This window comes from Onychostoma macrolepis, chromosome 04, assembly GCF_012432095.1.
Source record: "Onychostoma macrolepis isolate SWU-2019 chromosome 04, ASM1243209v1, whole genome shotgun sequence".
Lineage (NCBI taxonomy): Eukaryota > Metazoa > Chordata > Actinopteri > Cypriniformes > Cyprinidae > Onychostoma > Onychostoma macrolepis.
In genome coordinates this window covers 4,400,170-4,416,991 of record NC_081158.1, presented here as the reverse complement: position 1 = coordinate 4,416,991, position 16,822 = coordinate 4,400,170, and the positions used below count along the sequence as shown (strand labels likewise).

At 37.0% G+C, this 16,822-nt stretch overlaps 1 protein-coding gene across 1 annotated transcript; it reads left to right on the top strand.

Moving 5' to 3' along the window:
* Window positions 1-1,635: 1,635 nt before the first annotated feature.
* On the top strand, window positions 1,636-3,993 carry LOC131538393 (uncharacterized). Its single transcript, XM_058772260.1, has 7 exons — window positions 1,636-1,729; window positions 1,929-1,993; window positions 2,245-2,515; window positions 2,790-2,926; window positions 3,017-3,040; window positions 3,246-3,531; window positions 3,713-3,993. Exons 2-7 carry the CDS (start codon window positions 1,930-1,932, stop codon window positions 3,846-3,848), a joined length of 918 nt encoding a protein of 305 aa, XP_058628243.1. The 5' UTR covers window positions 1,636-1,729; window position 1,929; the 3' UTR covers window positions 3,849-3,993.
* Window positions 3,994-16,822: the final 12,829 nt, after the last annotated feature.

Sequence of the window (16,822 nt, the reverse complement as noted above, 5' to 3'; positions counted from 1 at the left end):
TTTTTTTTTTTTTTTTGCATGTTTGTCACACTTTAATGTTTCAGATCATCAAACTAATTTAAATATTAATCAAATATAACACAAGTAAACACAACATGCAGTTTTTAAATGAAGGTTTTTTTATGAAGGGAAAACAAAATCCAAACCCACATGGCCCTGTGTGAAAAAGTTTTTTTTTAACACAAACCACGATAACACCAATTTAAAGATTTAAATGAATGTGACAATGTTTCATTAAATAAACTGTGGGATATAAATAAAGGCTTCAGGAGGGGAAAGGGCCAAAACAAATAAACAAAAGAGCAATCTTAATAAAGTTTTTTTTTTTTTTCATACAACTTACCTAAAAATAAAATAAAATATACAGTTGTTTTTGAACAGTTCAAAAACAAAAAGGCATCCCATTCCTACAAATGATCCCAAGAATAAAGAAAATAAAGAGTAAAGGTCAGAAGTAGCTCTTGCACAGCAGGAACACTATTCAGTTTATCAGTTTTAACATACACCAAAGTTGGCTGGAACACATTACACAACTTTTTTGTTTTACGTGACACAAGCCAGCAACACACAGAGCAAGAGAAACAACAAGTGCTGGGACCGCAAGATGGTAGCTTCCCAAAGAGGAAAACCTCCTTCTCTCTCCTCTGTTTGGGTTATTATACACTGCTCCAGTCACACCTTAACCGTCTGGAACACAAATCAGGCGGTGCTCCCGGACCTGTCAGTGGATAGACACAAACACAGGGACACCTGCAGCAGAAAAATACATATATAACAGCATATATGTCAAAATATGTATGTATAACAGATAACCATATATATTATATGGTGTAAATTTTTATGTCGTTACATATATTGCTGTGCGTATATGTACATTTATGTTTTTACTTTATGCGAGCATATATTTCATATTTTGATATTGCATATATGAACGCATATTACATTTGCGTATGGGTTTGGCTGGAGTCTTTGCGGTGTGTTCAAGCACAACTTTTTAGCCCAGATGCAGCTGACGCGGGGGCCATGTCACAGTTGGGCTTTGGACGTCACTGGTTCTCTGGGCATCAGCTTGGCGCGTCAGGGCCCAAGGACAGTGGTGATCTCCTCAGTCAGGTGGGCAGATTAACAGGTCCGCAAGCACCGGCTCAGGGGCGAATCAGGCTTCTGGCTGCGGCTTACCAAATGTCCCTTGAGGACCATTTGAACAATTCATGTAATCTGGCTTGATACAAAGATATGAGGACACTGTTGGGGTAGTGGCCCAAAAACCTATGGATATGGTCCTCGAGGGATTGGGTCAGTTATTCTGTCTTGGTTGTAAGCAGAGAGTTGAGGTGTGGATCTAAACGCAGGCTTTTAAATAAATGAACATGATGATATCAGGAACGCAGGAGAAATAAAACAATCCACGATACAATCTACAGTTACTAAACAAGGGATGGAGCTGCAACGGGAACATTTGGCAATACTTTCATTTTTTTGCATGTCACTGGAATTTGCGGAAATAAAGGAAGCTGCATGTGCAGATAAGAAAAACAGATTACAAAATGTTTTTTTTTTCTTCTCTGATCTCGTATTTTGAAACAGAAGTGGGTGTTACTGACCCCCTTCTTTGGAAGAGAAGTTTATTTTTCAATACAGTATATCCGCTGCATGTACTGTATATATATTCACTCATTCAGGCCACATTGATCTGAGGTTCAGCCACACTTCAACTGAGGAGAGACAGGTAAGGGCCGTGCGATGACAGTAGAGTCGACATTAAATACCAAACTACCGGTTGGTGCATTTTCACTAGATTTAAAGATGCATTGCTAATCTGACACACAATGAACAGCAAAGGCACATAGGACTGACTGTACTCAGGTTAGTACTGTATAATGAATGCAGCTGCAGTAATCTGTGGATCGTTGTGTTTCTGTGGTCAGGATGGGTGTACTTGTGATGCTGTTGCTCTCTCTACTGCCTGGGCTGTGTGAGGCTGTATTGACACGTAAGTTTAGGGTAATATATTTGGCTGCAAACGACACACTTCATTAGTTAGTAAAGGCAGTAAACTGTATGTTTATAGCAAGCGTCAAAGTAGCGCATCATTACGCCAGACTGGATTTGCTGGCTTTTGTCAAACTAAAAGCAATCATGAGTTTTTTAGTTTGCTTTGTTGAACAGTGCTCAGGCCCATTTATTGATGGGTTTTTATTTGAAACTGACATTTTAAAATCATTTCTATATCATTCTGAACAGAAAATCTCGCTCTTGGAGCCAGTGCTGTCCAATCGTCTACATACAATTCCTATGGAATGGCATATGAAGCTGTAGATGGAAAGAGAGCTACAAATTACAAGCACACATTATGCGCTCATACTGCGTTTCAAAATAACCCTTGGTGGAGAGTTGACTTGGTGAAAGTCTACCAGATCACCAGGATTACCATCACTAGCGGTGGAGAGCAGATCAGTGGTGCCGAGATCCATATTGGTAACGGATGGGCAAACCACGGCAACAGCAATCAGCTGTGAGGACTGTTTTCTCTCTCTCTCTAATTCCTCACACTATTCTTTTTATTAGGTCTGTGTAGGTTGTATTCGTTCATTATTTGTTTTGAAATTGAAAAAGTTAAAAAAACTGAATCAGCTGTATTTCTCATTTTCCTTTTTTCTTTAATAGGTCAAAATGACCATTTACTTTTATGTAAAACTAATTGTCAGAACAACAACAAAAAAAGTCAATGCAGATGGACACTATGCTTTTTTCTCATTTCTCTCTTTTTTATTTGTGTTTGTCCATAGGGCCGTGACAGTTCAGTCCATCTCATCTGGAGGCACACTCTCATTTAACTTTAAGCCTATCGAGGGGCGATTTGTCAACGTTTTTCTGCCTGGAATACACAGATCTCTCAGTTTGTGTGAGGTTGAGGTTTTTGCAGGTAAAAGACAGAGAAGAAGCGTCTGTGATTTCATTTATTTCTGTACACATTAATGTGTGAATAACGCTTATTACTGTACTTTATTAACAGAATACAATCCCACTTGTGTTCCGGGTGAGTGCTGTTTCTAGCTTTGAAAGCTCTTTCAGTAATGAACACACACATATTCTTACAAATGTTTCAGAGATGTCAAAGCAGTCCCAAACCAATAATCCATAGTTTTGCTCATAAAATGGGATTTATGTATTCAAGCACAACAAAAAGAAAAGATTTAGTTTAAGTGTTTAAATGTGCTGCTTTTTTTCTCCATGGGAAACAGGCAATCTTGCTCTTCGTGCCAAAGCTGTCCAATCTTCCACACTCTTTGGATTTAATGCCCATAACGCTGTAGATGGAAATAGAAATCCAGTTGGCAGACACGGGTCGTGTAGTTGTACTAACGCTGGCAGACCATCCTGGTGGAGGGTTGACTTGAAGAAAGCCTACAGAATAAGAAAGGTTACCATCACTGCTCTCAGGCACGGTAGAGCAGGAATTAAGAAAATACAGGGGTCTCTGATTCGTATCGGCAACAGCCTGGTAAACAACGGCAACAACAATCCAGTGTAAGTTAGTTGGGCTCATTCTCTCTCTATGCTTTTATGCATTTTTATGGGTTTGTTTTCAGTCCTATCAAGTAGAGGCATCTTGCATAAGTTCACTGGTATTGAATATAATGCTTCATATTTGGATTAAAGCATGCCTCTGTCAGAAGTATATACTCTCTTTTTCTCTGTTTATCCACAGGGCTGCAGTCATTCAGTACATTACACCAGGAGCCACAAAAACCTTTGAGTTTGCACCTATTTATGGACGATATGTCAACATTGTTGGCAGAAACCCAAAACTGTGTGTGTGTGAGGTTGAGGTATTTTGCTGGTGAGATATACACTTGAATAGAGAAGGTGCTGTATGTGTGTGTGTGTGTGTAAGTTAATAAAACACACATCCAAGAAAAGAAAATACAAATGAACTAAATGAACTCAAATGTCTACCAATGTCAACAAATAAAAATATTATTACAGTGAGACTCCCAAAAATCTTTTAATATTTTCACATTTTTTAAAAATATTTATTTCCCTTATTTTTTCCTTTTATTTAAATAGTAGAACTGGAGAGATAACAAAGACATTTTAAATTACCTTAAAGACATTTCACAGTTAGATAAAATAATGGTAAATTTGGTAATAATGGTAAAAAATAATGGTAATTTTAGATGACCTTTCGGATGTATTTAATTATAAAAAATACTTTATAATCTATAATAACATTTATTAACAACATATTTAATATTTTCTCTAAACTTTCAAGTTTAGACAAGCACCTGCAATTCTGGCCAAATTAAAGATACGTTGTGTGTGAATTTGCACATATTACGTTGCAAAAACGTTTGCAGTTAGTTTTTAATATTACATTCATGAGGACTCTATGCTTACATTTCTTTTCAGGAGCACTAGTGCTCCTACTTAAAAAAAAAAAAAAAAAAAAATTAAATAAAAAATAGGAACGGACCTTCTGATCAATGAAAGGAGGGTCATTCCCTGGATTCGGTAACATTTCAACTTGGAATATAGGCTACATGTTTTTTCAACTGCATGTGATTCAACTTCTAAATACATATCAAACCTCCAAAAAATATTCATCATTTTTAATATATCATATTCAAAATATCATATTTTCCCACCTCAGGCATTAAAGACCTTTTATCAATTTGAGTTTTTTTCCAGGGTTTTTTTTTTTTCTGCTGCAAATGTGGGCACAGTTTCTGATGTATGATTCTTGTCCACATTTAAGTGTACATATTATGTCAAAAATTCTATTAAAAACAAAAATATGAGTTGTCATTATTTTGGAGTATATATATTTACTGAAAGCATAACTATTTTATATTTTTTCATTAAAATGATTAATAAATGAAGCAAATAACTCAACCCTGTCACAAGTTTACAACCCTGTAACAATGAGAAATAAGTATATTTGTGATGGGGTTGAGTGTGACGGGGTTGTGGCCACTGCTCCTCATGTAGTGTAGGAGAGTAGACTATATATGGCAGCAATAAAATAAACACATTGTATATACTTATGAATGAAAATAAAATGTAAAAGTAATAATTTTCCATCTTAATTTTACATGACTGGGTTGAGTTGTTAAGCTTGACAGTACCCTCCCTGACTCTAACATGCCTTAAAAATATGAATAAAAAGTATGATACTACTAACCATTTTCAGCACCACTATTAAAGAGACCTGGATGAAGTCTGAATTATTATGGGCGAAGAATGGTTAGTGTGACGGGGTTGAGTTCAGACTGAGAGACATAACTTTACAGTCTGCTTTTTTTATCCAATATTTTGCTTTTTTTTTTAGAAAAAAATATTTTTTACAAGAAAGGAACACAAGTAAATGCTTACATTGTTGCCAAAAATCACAGACACTATGCACATTTTGTTAATAATTTTCTAAGTACAAACTCAGGGACATTACAAAATGCTTGGTTCAAGATAGATATAAGACATTATTTTATGCTAAAAATATAAAAATGCAATAATTATTTGTATTAATTATAATGGGCATCCCAAAGTTTTGTGAAAAGCTTCTAACAATTCATTTTGGTGAACCACCACTTTAGAAACTATGGGGGACTGAAATATTACCGAATCCCAGGAATGACCCAGAAATTAACCTTCCTATTGATATTTGACCCCTTGAAGTTTTTTTTTAACCTTTGTAATGCCATTTTGTCTAACTTTATTAAATTTTTTGTGCCAAAAATGTATATATATATAAACTTTTATCAAAAAATTTTAACTACACAATCAATTCAATTAAAATATTAAGATATAACAATAACAATCAGAAAGAATAAGGTTCCAGTCAAATGAAATCAGCATCAACAATTCATCTTTGCATGGCACAGAAGAGCACAAATATGGCATTAAGGAATATTTACAGAATTTAAGAAATTTTTGACAAGACTCAGAGGTGGCATTAATGCATCTCATAATAACAATGTTATGAGATTAATGTTTTAAATATATAAATTTCAATGAATTAAATGACTCAATTTATACTTTAAAAATGAAACAGAAACTGCCAGTAGGTGGCATCAAATCACTGTCTTTGTCACTGAATCATTCATTCAATCGATTCGTTCAAACGGCTGATTCATTTAGGAACGAAGCAAGTGACTCTCTTTATGAATGGGTCATTGAATCATTGACTCACTAGATTTGTTCAAAAGCAAAGATTCATTCATAAACGAAACAGCGCTGTGTCAAAGACTTGCACAGAGGCTCAGCTGTGACTTTGTTTTTTAAATATATTTTTGTTGACGAAATAGAGCAAAATAGACAGTGTTCCTAAAATGTAAGTCACTTAATATTAACTTTTGTATAAAATCAAAAATGTATAAACTGTTGAATAAATTCAATTTCACATTTGCAAACTCTTTTAATGAATGAAGCTCTCTACACTGCACACTGAATATATTATTTACATCCTCTCTACACTTTGTTCGTTACAATGAATGACAACAACTGCAGTCTGCCTTCACGATCTGTGCTGTGAGGAACAGCACGCGCAGCGAACCATAAACAGCGCTACGTTTATATGCAGAACTGGGATCGCTTTGTAGTCTTTTGAATGGATAAAATATAGAAATCACTTTAATTTCGAAATGAAACGCCGTCTCCCTTCGAAATTCACTCCATTTCCAGCCCTGTCTATCTATCTATATCTATATCTATATCTATATATATATATATATATAAGAAATTCTTTTTAAAAGTACTTAAATCGGTATACTTAATGCATTCATTGCTTTTATTTTTCAAAAATGTGTTTAGTATTATTTTAAATAAATGTACATTACATATACATTTAGTCATTTAGCAGATGCTTTTATCCAAAGTGACTTGGAAGCAATCAAAAACAACAAAACAGCAATAATACGTAAGTGCTGTGACAAGTCTCAGTTAGTCTAACACAGTACACATAGCAAGGTTTTCTTTATATAATACACACACACACACACACACACACACACGTTCTACATTTGGAAATACATGTTAATTTAAGCTGTCCTCACCATGAGATCATAATGTAAAACTGCCAAACAAAGAGTTGAAAAATGTAACAAATTAAAAAAATACACATTTATATTGAAAGGCAGAGATCTGTACTATATCAGACAATACAAATGTACATTTTGAATTATATTTCCCATAAAAATACAGTACATATCAGTGAATTTTTGAATAAATTTTTGAATAAATCAGGCAATGTTATGGTCATCTTTAACTCTGAGGAACCCTTTTGCTATTTCCTGCTCATTGTGGATCACAGTAGGACACAGTTTCAGTCTCCTATTTTATGTAAACAGTGTTGATGTCTCTGTGGTCACAGATTTAACATAACTTCTTTATCCCAGTGTAATAGTTTCTGTAAATAGTTGTGGGATAAATCTTGGCATTTTGTTATGTTTATTAATGCAGCAACAACTGAAGAAAAAACTAAATTGCTTTACTGTACAACACGTGGTTAATGTGCAAAAATATTCCATCTGTCAATTCCATCAGAATTGAACTCTGCCACGTTTTGAGTTGACAAATGCTCACAAAACTCTTTATATAGTGATATAATATTTCTTATGCATATGGGGAATTATTCTAATGTTGTTTCATGATTTTATTTTCATACATACAGCGGGTAAAATAAGTATTGAACACGTCACCATTTTTATTTCTAAATGTGCTGTTGACATGAAATTTTCACCAGATGTCGGTAACATTCAAACACATACATGCATACAAAGAAAAAACAAATAAGTTCAGAAATTAAGTTACGTGTAATAAAATGAAATGACACAGGAAAAAGTATAGAACACATGAAAAAAGAGAGGTGCAAAAAGGCATAGAAAGCCAATCAGTAAGCAATCCTGCCCCTTGTCAGTGGAAATTAACATTAGCTGGTTCAGTCCCAACACCTACCAGGATGATGAAGATGAAACAAGGGTAGACATTTCAGCGAGACAATAATCCCAAACACACAGCCAAGGAAACTCTCAACTGGTTTCAGAGAAAGGAAATAAAGCTGCTAGAATGGCCAGCCAATCACCTGACTTCAATCCGACAGAAAATCTATGGAAAGAACTAAAGATCAGAGTTCATAGAAGAGGCCCATGGAACCTTCAATAATTTAAGACTGTTTGTGTGGAAGAATGAGCCAAAATCACACCTGAGCAATGCATGCCACTAGTTTCTTGTTTGTTTTCTTTGTATGTATGGATTACTCGGGTTGTTACCGACATCTGGTGACAATTTCATGTCAACAGCACCTTTAGAAATATATTACCTGAGAAAAACGGTGACGTGTTCAATACTTATTTTACCCGCTGTATTTGGCCTGATTTACATGCCGGCTTATTTTTTTTTTACAACCTGTCACTCACATGAGATCACAGCAATAGCAAACCCTGATGAAACAGACTTCATAGAGAGCGAACATGCCAGTTTCCCACTGCATCAGTCATACAGGTCAAACACAAATACAATTTCATAACTGTTTAAATAGAAGTAAATTCACTAACCACGCATAAACGCTGTTTAATCAAAAATACAAACATGTACATTCATGGTGCTCACATATTATTGTAGCCTGTACTCCCGCGGGACCTCACGCAACAGTGAGCGGCGCGGGACGAGACTTGATGGGCCAGTGCAGGCGGATAAAATGATTTCCAGGACTCCCGCAAAACAGAAATATCTAAACATAAAATATCTAAAAACAAATAAATCGCTATTCGTCTATTGCACAGAAGCAACAAGAACATCTAATATAAAATGAAAACGATTAACAGGCGCAAGCATAGGCAGAGTTTCTATTTATAACACATGTGAGCAAAGCTGATTTCTGGAACGCACTCACGCCATGCATTCTGCCATGCCAAACCTATGCTTGCTTTTAGCCTACTTACAAATAACAGTTGTTTGTGAATGTTGATGCTTTAGTAACAAATATTTTATCGGGAGTGTTTATGCTGGGATGTTGTGGCTAGGCAACACACAAAACTTACTATTTCATGTAAATTTCATGGATATACAGAAAAAAGTAACGTAACTAGTAACTAATTACTTTTGAAATAAAGTAAATTAAAATCAGAACAGTAACTTGATTACTATTAAAAGGGGTAATCAGTAATTTAATTACATTTTCAGAGTAACTTGCCCAACATTGCTTATGAGTAAAATATCTCTGAAGTATATTCCTATTCATATTTACATTTTTTAGCACACCAGGGTGACTAGGAGCATAAAATTGTCCAGCCATGACTTCTTGTTCTGCAGGATTATAAATAGAGGAACGCAAAGTACAAATTCCCTTAATCATCCATCACAAGAAGTAAAACCAAAGAAGTTCTGATGTGCAGAACAAGATTTTTGAGCTTCACAAAGTAGAAAGTGGCTGTAAGAGAAAAGCTAAAGCATTGACAGTCTCCATTTCCACCATCAGGGCAATAATTAATCAACTAAACATGTTACAAATACTTCTTTCTTTATCTTAGTTTCTTTATCGTCCTAATGCACACTGAGGAGGAGAGTTTGAGTGGACAAAGACTCTCCAAGGATCACAGCAGGAGAATTGCACAGATTAGTTGAGTCTTGGGGTCAGAAAGCCTTATATATATATATATATATATATATATATATATATATATCAAACAGCCCTGACATTACCACATGTTGTTCGGGAGGGTTTCAAGAAAAAAATCACCTCGCTCATCCAAAAACAAACTCCAGCATATTCAGTTGTCAGACACGACAGAAACTTCAAATGGCATGGCTTCTATGGTCAGATGAAACATAAAAAGAGCTTTCTGGCAGCAAACCCACCAAATGGTTATAGTACAAACAGACTGATCGACTCCATGCCACGCCGCATTGCTGCAGTAATTCAGGCAAAAGGAGCCCCAACTAAGTATTGAGTGCTGTACATGCTCATACTTTTCATTTTCATACTTTTCAGTTGGCCAAGATTTCTAAAAATCCTTTCTTTGTATTGGTCTTAAGTAATATTCTAATATTTTGAGATACTGATTTTTGACTTTCATGAGCTGTAAGGCTCTAATCATCAAAATTAAAAGAAATAAACATCTGAAATATATCAGTCTGTGTGTAATGAATGAATATAATATACAAGTTTCACTTTTTGAATGGAATTAGTGAAATAAATCAACTTTTTGATGATATTCTAATTATATGACCAGCACCTGTACATTTATATACAGGGGTGAATCACGATTTTGAAATCTCTGCATCCACAGGTATGTACACATCCATGGCAACGACAATCGCGACAAAGCCCTTCCCGCTCGTTGAGTTCTCTCCACTGCTGGAAAGCTGCTCTGATATTTACTCCACTGCTGTCCTACCTCTTTGAGGTTGCATCATAACGTGAATCACGTAATGAGGAAGAAGGGGGGAGGAGCATCGCACGTGGCGAGCAGAGGCTGCATGTGTATTCGGGATGCGTGCAAATCTGAATCGTCGTCAGTTTGGAGAACGTGTATATTTGCAGTAATATAAGGCCCAAAGTGAAAGGGAACAACCCTTGTTTATTTTTGGTTTGTTTGCTTAAAGTGTTTTTTATTTTCCTTGTTGTTTATTTGCGATCATCTGAGTCACCCTGTGTGTGCTGATAGCTAGAGACATTCGGCCTAGCAGCTATAGACAGCCTTCGTGAGAAGTGATTGCATCAAAGAAGTTCGTGTTACGAGTGCTGAATTCGTTCGGGACTGGACGCATCCTGTTTCTTCAAGGGACCTCGCTGGACTGGACTCGTCATGTGCCAGGGACTGTTCGAGACTAGAAGCAGTGAGGTTGTGCCGTGAGTGATTTCAATATTGCCTCAGTATCGTCGGAAGGACGTAAGTTGATTCATTTTCGTGACTCCTTGACTGTGAGCGAGTACTCTGAATTCATCATCATCTGATTAATGTGCACCAACGAACTGGGCCCCAACGATAACGATCGATCGTACATTTGAACTGTTTGACTGACTTACAAATATTTGAACTGATCGTAAGATGTGTTATTAATGTGCATATAGTACTGAAAGACAGTGTATGGGGCGAATTGCAAGTTTTCTCAAGTGTATAACTGATCGTGAAAGAGAGTGTTTTTTCATTATTGTATTACGTGGTTCTGGAGGCAACCAAGCGTTTTGCCAGAATAGGGTTCTGAATTGACATTATATACTGTATCTCAGTTGAGTTATCGTATTCTAAAATAGGAACAAAGCTAAGGTTAAGGAGGAGTGTAATAAATGTGAAAGAACAAGAACCGTTCTGAGGAAAAAGAGGTTTATATCTTTCATTTAAAAGAAAAGTAGTAACTTGTATATCATCAGAGATAATTGTTTACCTGCTTTCTTTCATAAGAAGGTTATTGATTTCTTCCTTTACTGTTTTCTTTAAGAAAAAAGGAGTTATTACATTAATGTAAAATAAATCTTTGTTATTCTTTTTCTCTTTAACCTTTGTATTTTGATATTTCCTTGAGTCTGGCAAGTTAATTCATTTACAAAGTTATTGAATTCCTGTGAATTGTAAATAAGAATTGTTTAATTGATCTTCAGTAAAGGGATTGGGTAAAATTGGTACAGGAGAAAATATTTGTTGTTTTTGCAAACGCTAAAAGAAAAATACCGGCCTAATTCACCATCTAACTGCTGGGGATCCAGGATTTGTGTTAGAGAACTAACTAAATTAACCCCTAGGGTTAAGAAAAGGGTTACACTAGCTTAGTGTGAGTTTATTCACTTATGCACTTTAAAAAACACTCCTGTTATAATCAGTGAAGCTATCTACACTCTATGATAAATAAATCTCTTACCACTTATTTACACTTGAGGTCTGTGCGGGACTATTTTTTAGCCACTCCAACGAGGTTATATCCCGCACCCGCTCCCACTATTTATTCACTCTTTGTTCACCTACTGTCCGCTTAGAATAATTTTCTTCCCGACCCGACCGTTCCCGCTAAATTTAGATCTAATTTCCAGAATCTCTCATTTAAATTTCCGCTACTGAAAGAAAGAGAGATAGGCTAGCAAATAAAAGTGTAGTCTGCACAAAATTGTATTTGTTATTTTATTCGTCTTGTCAAGAGTCTTGAATTTATTGACAGCAAAACGAATTTTGTGTCTTAAAGGTGCAATGTGTAATATTTAGGAGGATCTATTGACAGAAATGCAATATAATATACATAACTATACTTTCAGAGGTGTATAAAAGACCTTACATAATGAACCGTTATGGTTTTATTAACTTAGAATGAGCAGTTTATATCTACATACACCGTGGGTCCCCTTACATGGAAGTCGCCACCATGTTTGTACAGTAGCCCTTAAAGGACAAACAGAGCGCGTTTCATCACTGCTGTTCTTGCGAATAAAACACTGACACAATCAACAAGTAACAATAATATTTGCAATAACATATCGATTTAAGTAAATATAATTCCTTAATTTACCTTTGTAATAAATTAATAAACCTCATTGCTGGCTACTCTTTGCTGTCTCAGACTACGACATCTTAGCCCTGTATCGGCCACCGTTGCTTCTCTAAAGGGAGGGGTGAGCGGGGGACTGAGCCGTTAAGATCTACACACTGCACCTTTAAGACTGCCAACACAGTAGGAAAAAAAGTGTCACAGAGAAAATAAAAATGTTGTACAATATTTGTATTTATTATTTTATTCGTTGAACGTCCTTCAAGGACAGCGCAGCCACACTTTGCTCATCCTTATTCTGCTCTGTCACTCATTGGCAACCTGTATATTTACCACCGGTACAGTCTGCTCTGAGGACCGTTATGCACATCCTGTGAACAGACCCCGCAAATAAAATGCATGACGCAGAAAGCACTGGTTCATGCGTGCAGCGTGTGCATAACAGTCCTGAGTGCAGGCTGTACCGGTGGTCAATAAGAATAAAGCGCAGATATGCTGTTCTGAAAGGACATCGGGAACGGGATATTGTTAGACCGCCCTCTCCCATTCAAATTACATAAGAGTTACCGACCGCTACCGCATTTTATTTGGGAATTTAATCCCACATCGCAAGAAATCTGGTCGGGTCCCGAAGTTCCCGCTGGAGAGCTGCTGGAATGCAGAACTCTACTGCACACGTCTGTGGCGTGTTACCGATCGCGGCCCCTCTAGTCAATGCTTGTGTTTATACCAGCCACGCCGCAATCGTTTCTGAAGCATCCCAACATCTAGCAACCAATTAAGTTCATTGACATTAGGTCTGTAACATGATTAGCTATAAAAGGGATGTCTTAGAGAGGCAAAGTTTCTCAGAAGTAAAGATGGGCAGAGGCTCTCCAATCTGTGAAAGAGTGCGTAAAAAGATTGTGGAATACTTTAAAAACAACGTTCCTCAACGTCAAATTGCAAAGGCTTTGCATATCTCATTATTTACAGTGCATAACATCATCAAAAGATTCAGAGAAACTGGAGAAATCTCTGTATGTAAGGGACAAGGCTGAAGACCTTTGTTGGATGCCCGTGGTCTTCGGGCCCTCAGACGACACTGCATCACTCATCGGCATGATTCTGTCATTGACTAAATTACTAAATGGGCCCAGGAATACTTCCAGAAACCACTGTTGGTAAACACAATCCGCCGTGCCATCTGCAGATGCCAACTAAAGCTCTATCATGCAAAAAGGAAGCCATATGTGAACATGGTCCAGAAGCACCGTCGTGTCCTGTGGGCCAAGGCTCATTTAAAATGGACTGTTTCAAAGTGGAAAAGTGTTGTATGGTCAGATGAGTCCAAATTTGACATTCTTGTTGGAAATCACGGACGCTGTTGTATGGGTGGTTTCCCTACAGTGGTTTAGGCTGTAGGATTGCCAAATGAATAAAGAAACATTATCAGCATGATGGTATAACACTGTATGTATGTGTCACTGGATAGAGAGAGGAAGAAAAAGCGGGAGACAGGGCAGAGCCCCAAAAAGAGAGCTCCAGCAAAGAAAAGAGCCAGCAGAGAAAAGAGGCAGAGCAACAGTTGCAATCTTCTTTTATCCCTTCCTTGACCATGTGACTAAAACCCAAATATTCAAACTGACCAATCATCAGATTACAGCTTCACCCACTGGGCAAAAAGTGTGACAATTAGAAGAGCCCCGATGTATACACATGTTGGCCTACAGGCCTTGATTGATATCAGCACTTCTGTGCCTTTAGGAATGCCAAATGGCCCTTTTGTTACTCAAAATAGGTTTGGGACAGGAAAGCAGAAGTCTTTGATTATTTTCAACCTTACGCCGCGTCCTCTAGTTCAGTTCAAAAGCCAGCATCTCTGATGGTATAAGTGCGTACGGTATGGGCAGCTTGCATGTTTTGGAAGGCACTGTGAATGCTGAAAGGTATATAAAGGTTTTAGAGCAACATATGCTCCCCTCCAGATGACGTGCATTTCAGCAGGACAATGAAAAACCACATACTGCAGCTATTACAATAGCATGGCTTCGTAGTAGAAGAGTCCGGGTGCTGAACTGACCTGCCTGCAGTCCAGATCTTTCATCTATAGAGAACATTTGGTGCATCATTAAACAAAAAAATACATCAAAGATGACCATGAACTCTTCAGCAGCTGGAAACCTATATCAGGCAAGAATGGGACCAAATTCCAACACCAAAACTCCAGAAACTCATAACCTCGATGCCCAGACGTCTTCAAACTCTTTTGAGAAGAAGAGGAGATGCTACACCACGGTGAACATGCCCCCGTCCCAACTATTTTGAGACCTGTAGCAGGCATCAAATTTGAGTTCATTTTGTGCATAAAAGTGTAAAATTTCTCAGTTTAAACATTTGTTATCTATGTTCTATTGTGAATAAAATATTGGCTTAATGTGATTTGAAATTCTTTTAGTTTTCATTTTATTCAAATTTAAAAAAACATCCCAAAATTTCTGGAATTCGGGTTCTACTATTTATTTTCAGATATCATAATTACACTCATTTGCAGATAATGCAGTCTTCATAAATAGTTGTCATGCCAGATGTCAGTTTATTTCTATAGCACATTTAAAAACAGCTAGTGTATACCAAAGTGCTGTATATATACAAATAAATTAAATATAGAGAATAAAAAAAGACACAAAAAACATAGTCGATACAAAAACACATTAAAATACACAAACATACATTTTATCCAAAAGCCAAGGAGTACAGATAAGTCTCCAGGCGGGATTTTAAAACAGGAAGAGAAGGCGCAGATCTAAAGTCTAGAGGTATGCTGTTCTATAATCTAGGACCGGCTACAGAAAAAGCCTGATCTCTCTTCGATTTCAAGCAAGAACGAGGTAAAAGCAAGACAAGTTTATCAGAGGATCTGAGAGGGTGCGAAGATTGCTGATGGCTGAGAAGTTCAGACAAGTATGATGGGGATAGATCATTTAACGCTTTATACACAAATAATAAAGTCGTAAAATGGATCTTATGCTGCACCGGTAACCAATGAAGAGATGCTAAGACTGGAGAAATGCTTTCTGGCTGCATTCTGGACCAACTGCAAACGATTCAGTGATGAATGATTGAGACCCATATAAAGCGCATTGCAATAATCAAGTCTGGAAGTGATGAAGGCATGAGTAACTATCTCCAAATCCTTAAACGAGAGCATAGATTTTAATTTGGCTATTTGCCTTCAGATCATACAAGTAAATGGCAATTTTCATTTAGGCTGATGTAGTCTCTTTACTGTAAAATATTCAATTAATAATTACCCATTATGATTACATTGTAAGTCACCACACACTTTCCCTTGACAGTGTATGCAGCTAGAGGTACAACATCACTCAAGTCTTCTTGGAGAAGTACTTTAACATGGCCAGGTGCATCCAGTTCAAAAGACCTCAAGTGGTCATTGTACCAGGCTGTACGTGTTTTCACTATAAACCCTACAGAGTTATTTACAACCATCAGCTGGTGTATCTGAACAAAGTCAGTGTAACAGAGCCGATGAGACGAGTGGCGAGTGCAAGCTTTTATTAATATACATAGTCAAATCACAGGCAGGGTCAAACAACGGCAAACAGGTATGGCAGGGACAAGACAAAGAGTAGTCCAAGGGCAAGCGTGGGTCTTTGATCGGTGAACAATATCCAACAGGGCAAGGCAGAGAGATAATCCAGATACAGAAGCAATAATCCAAGAGAGGTGCAAACAGAGTCTGAAAGGGAAGGCAAAGAGTAAATCCAGGAAACACAGGCAAGAATCAAAACACTAGAAAACACACAAGGTAAGACTATGACAACAAACTGGGCTCCGTAGAGTAGCTATCGCTTGGAGAGTGATAAACACTATACAATACTCTGCGAAGAGGAAGTCCATGGTTTATGTAGGGTGTGTGATCAGTGCAATCAGCTGTGTGTGTGTCGTCAGTGCAATGGCTGATGGGAATTGTAGTGCAAGGTAATGTGAAACAGTCTGTGTAGTGTGAGAGTCAATATGATGGAAGGGTGACCTCTGGTGGCAATCAGACGGAAGGCCACGAACCGGATTCGTGACAGTCAGGAAGTCCTGCAGTGGAACCATGAGCTAGAATCATTCCTTTACAGTATTTTGTTCCGTAACAAGATACTGTGTTTGCAAACACTATTGATTTTTCGTTTGGGAATTTTTTGCGAACTGCTTCCTGTACATGATTATGTAGCAAATCCAAACTGACACTGGACACATGTGAAACAGAAAGTGATGGTTTAAATTCTCTGAATAATGAAAGTGAAAAGCCATCAACAACTGGTGTTTCACTGCAAGTGAAAGCAAGATGCTTCTGAAA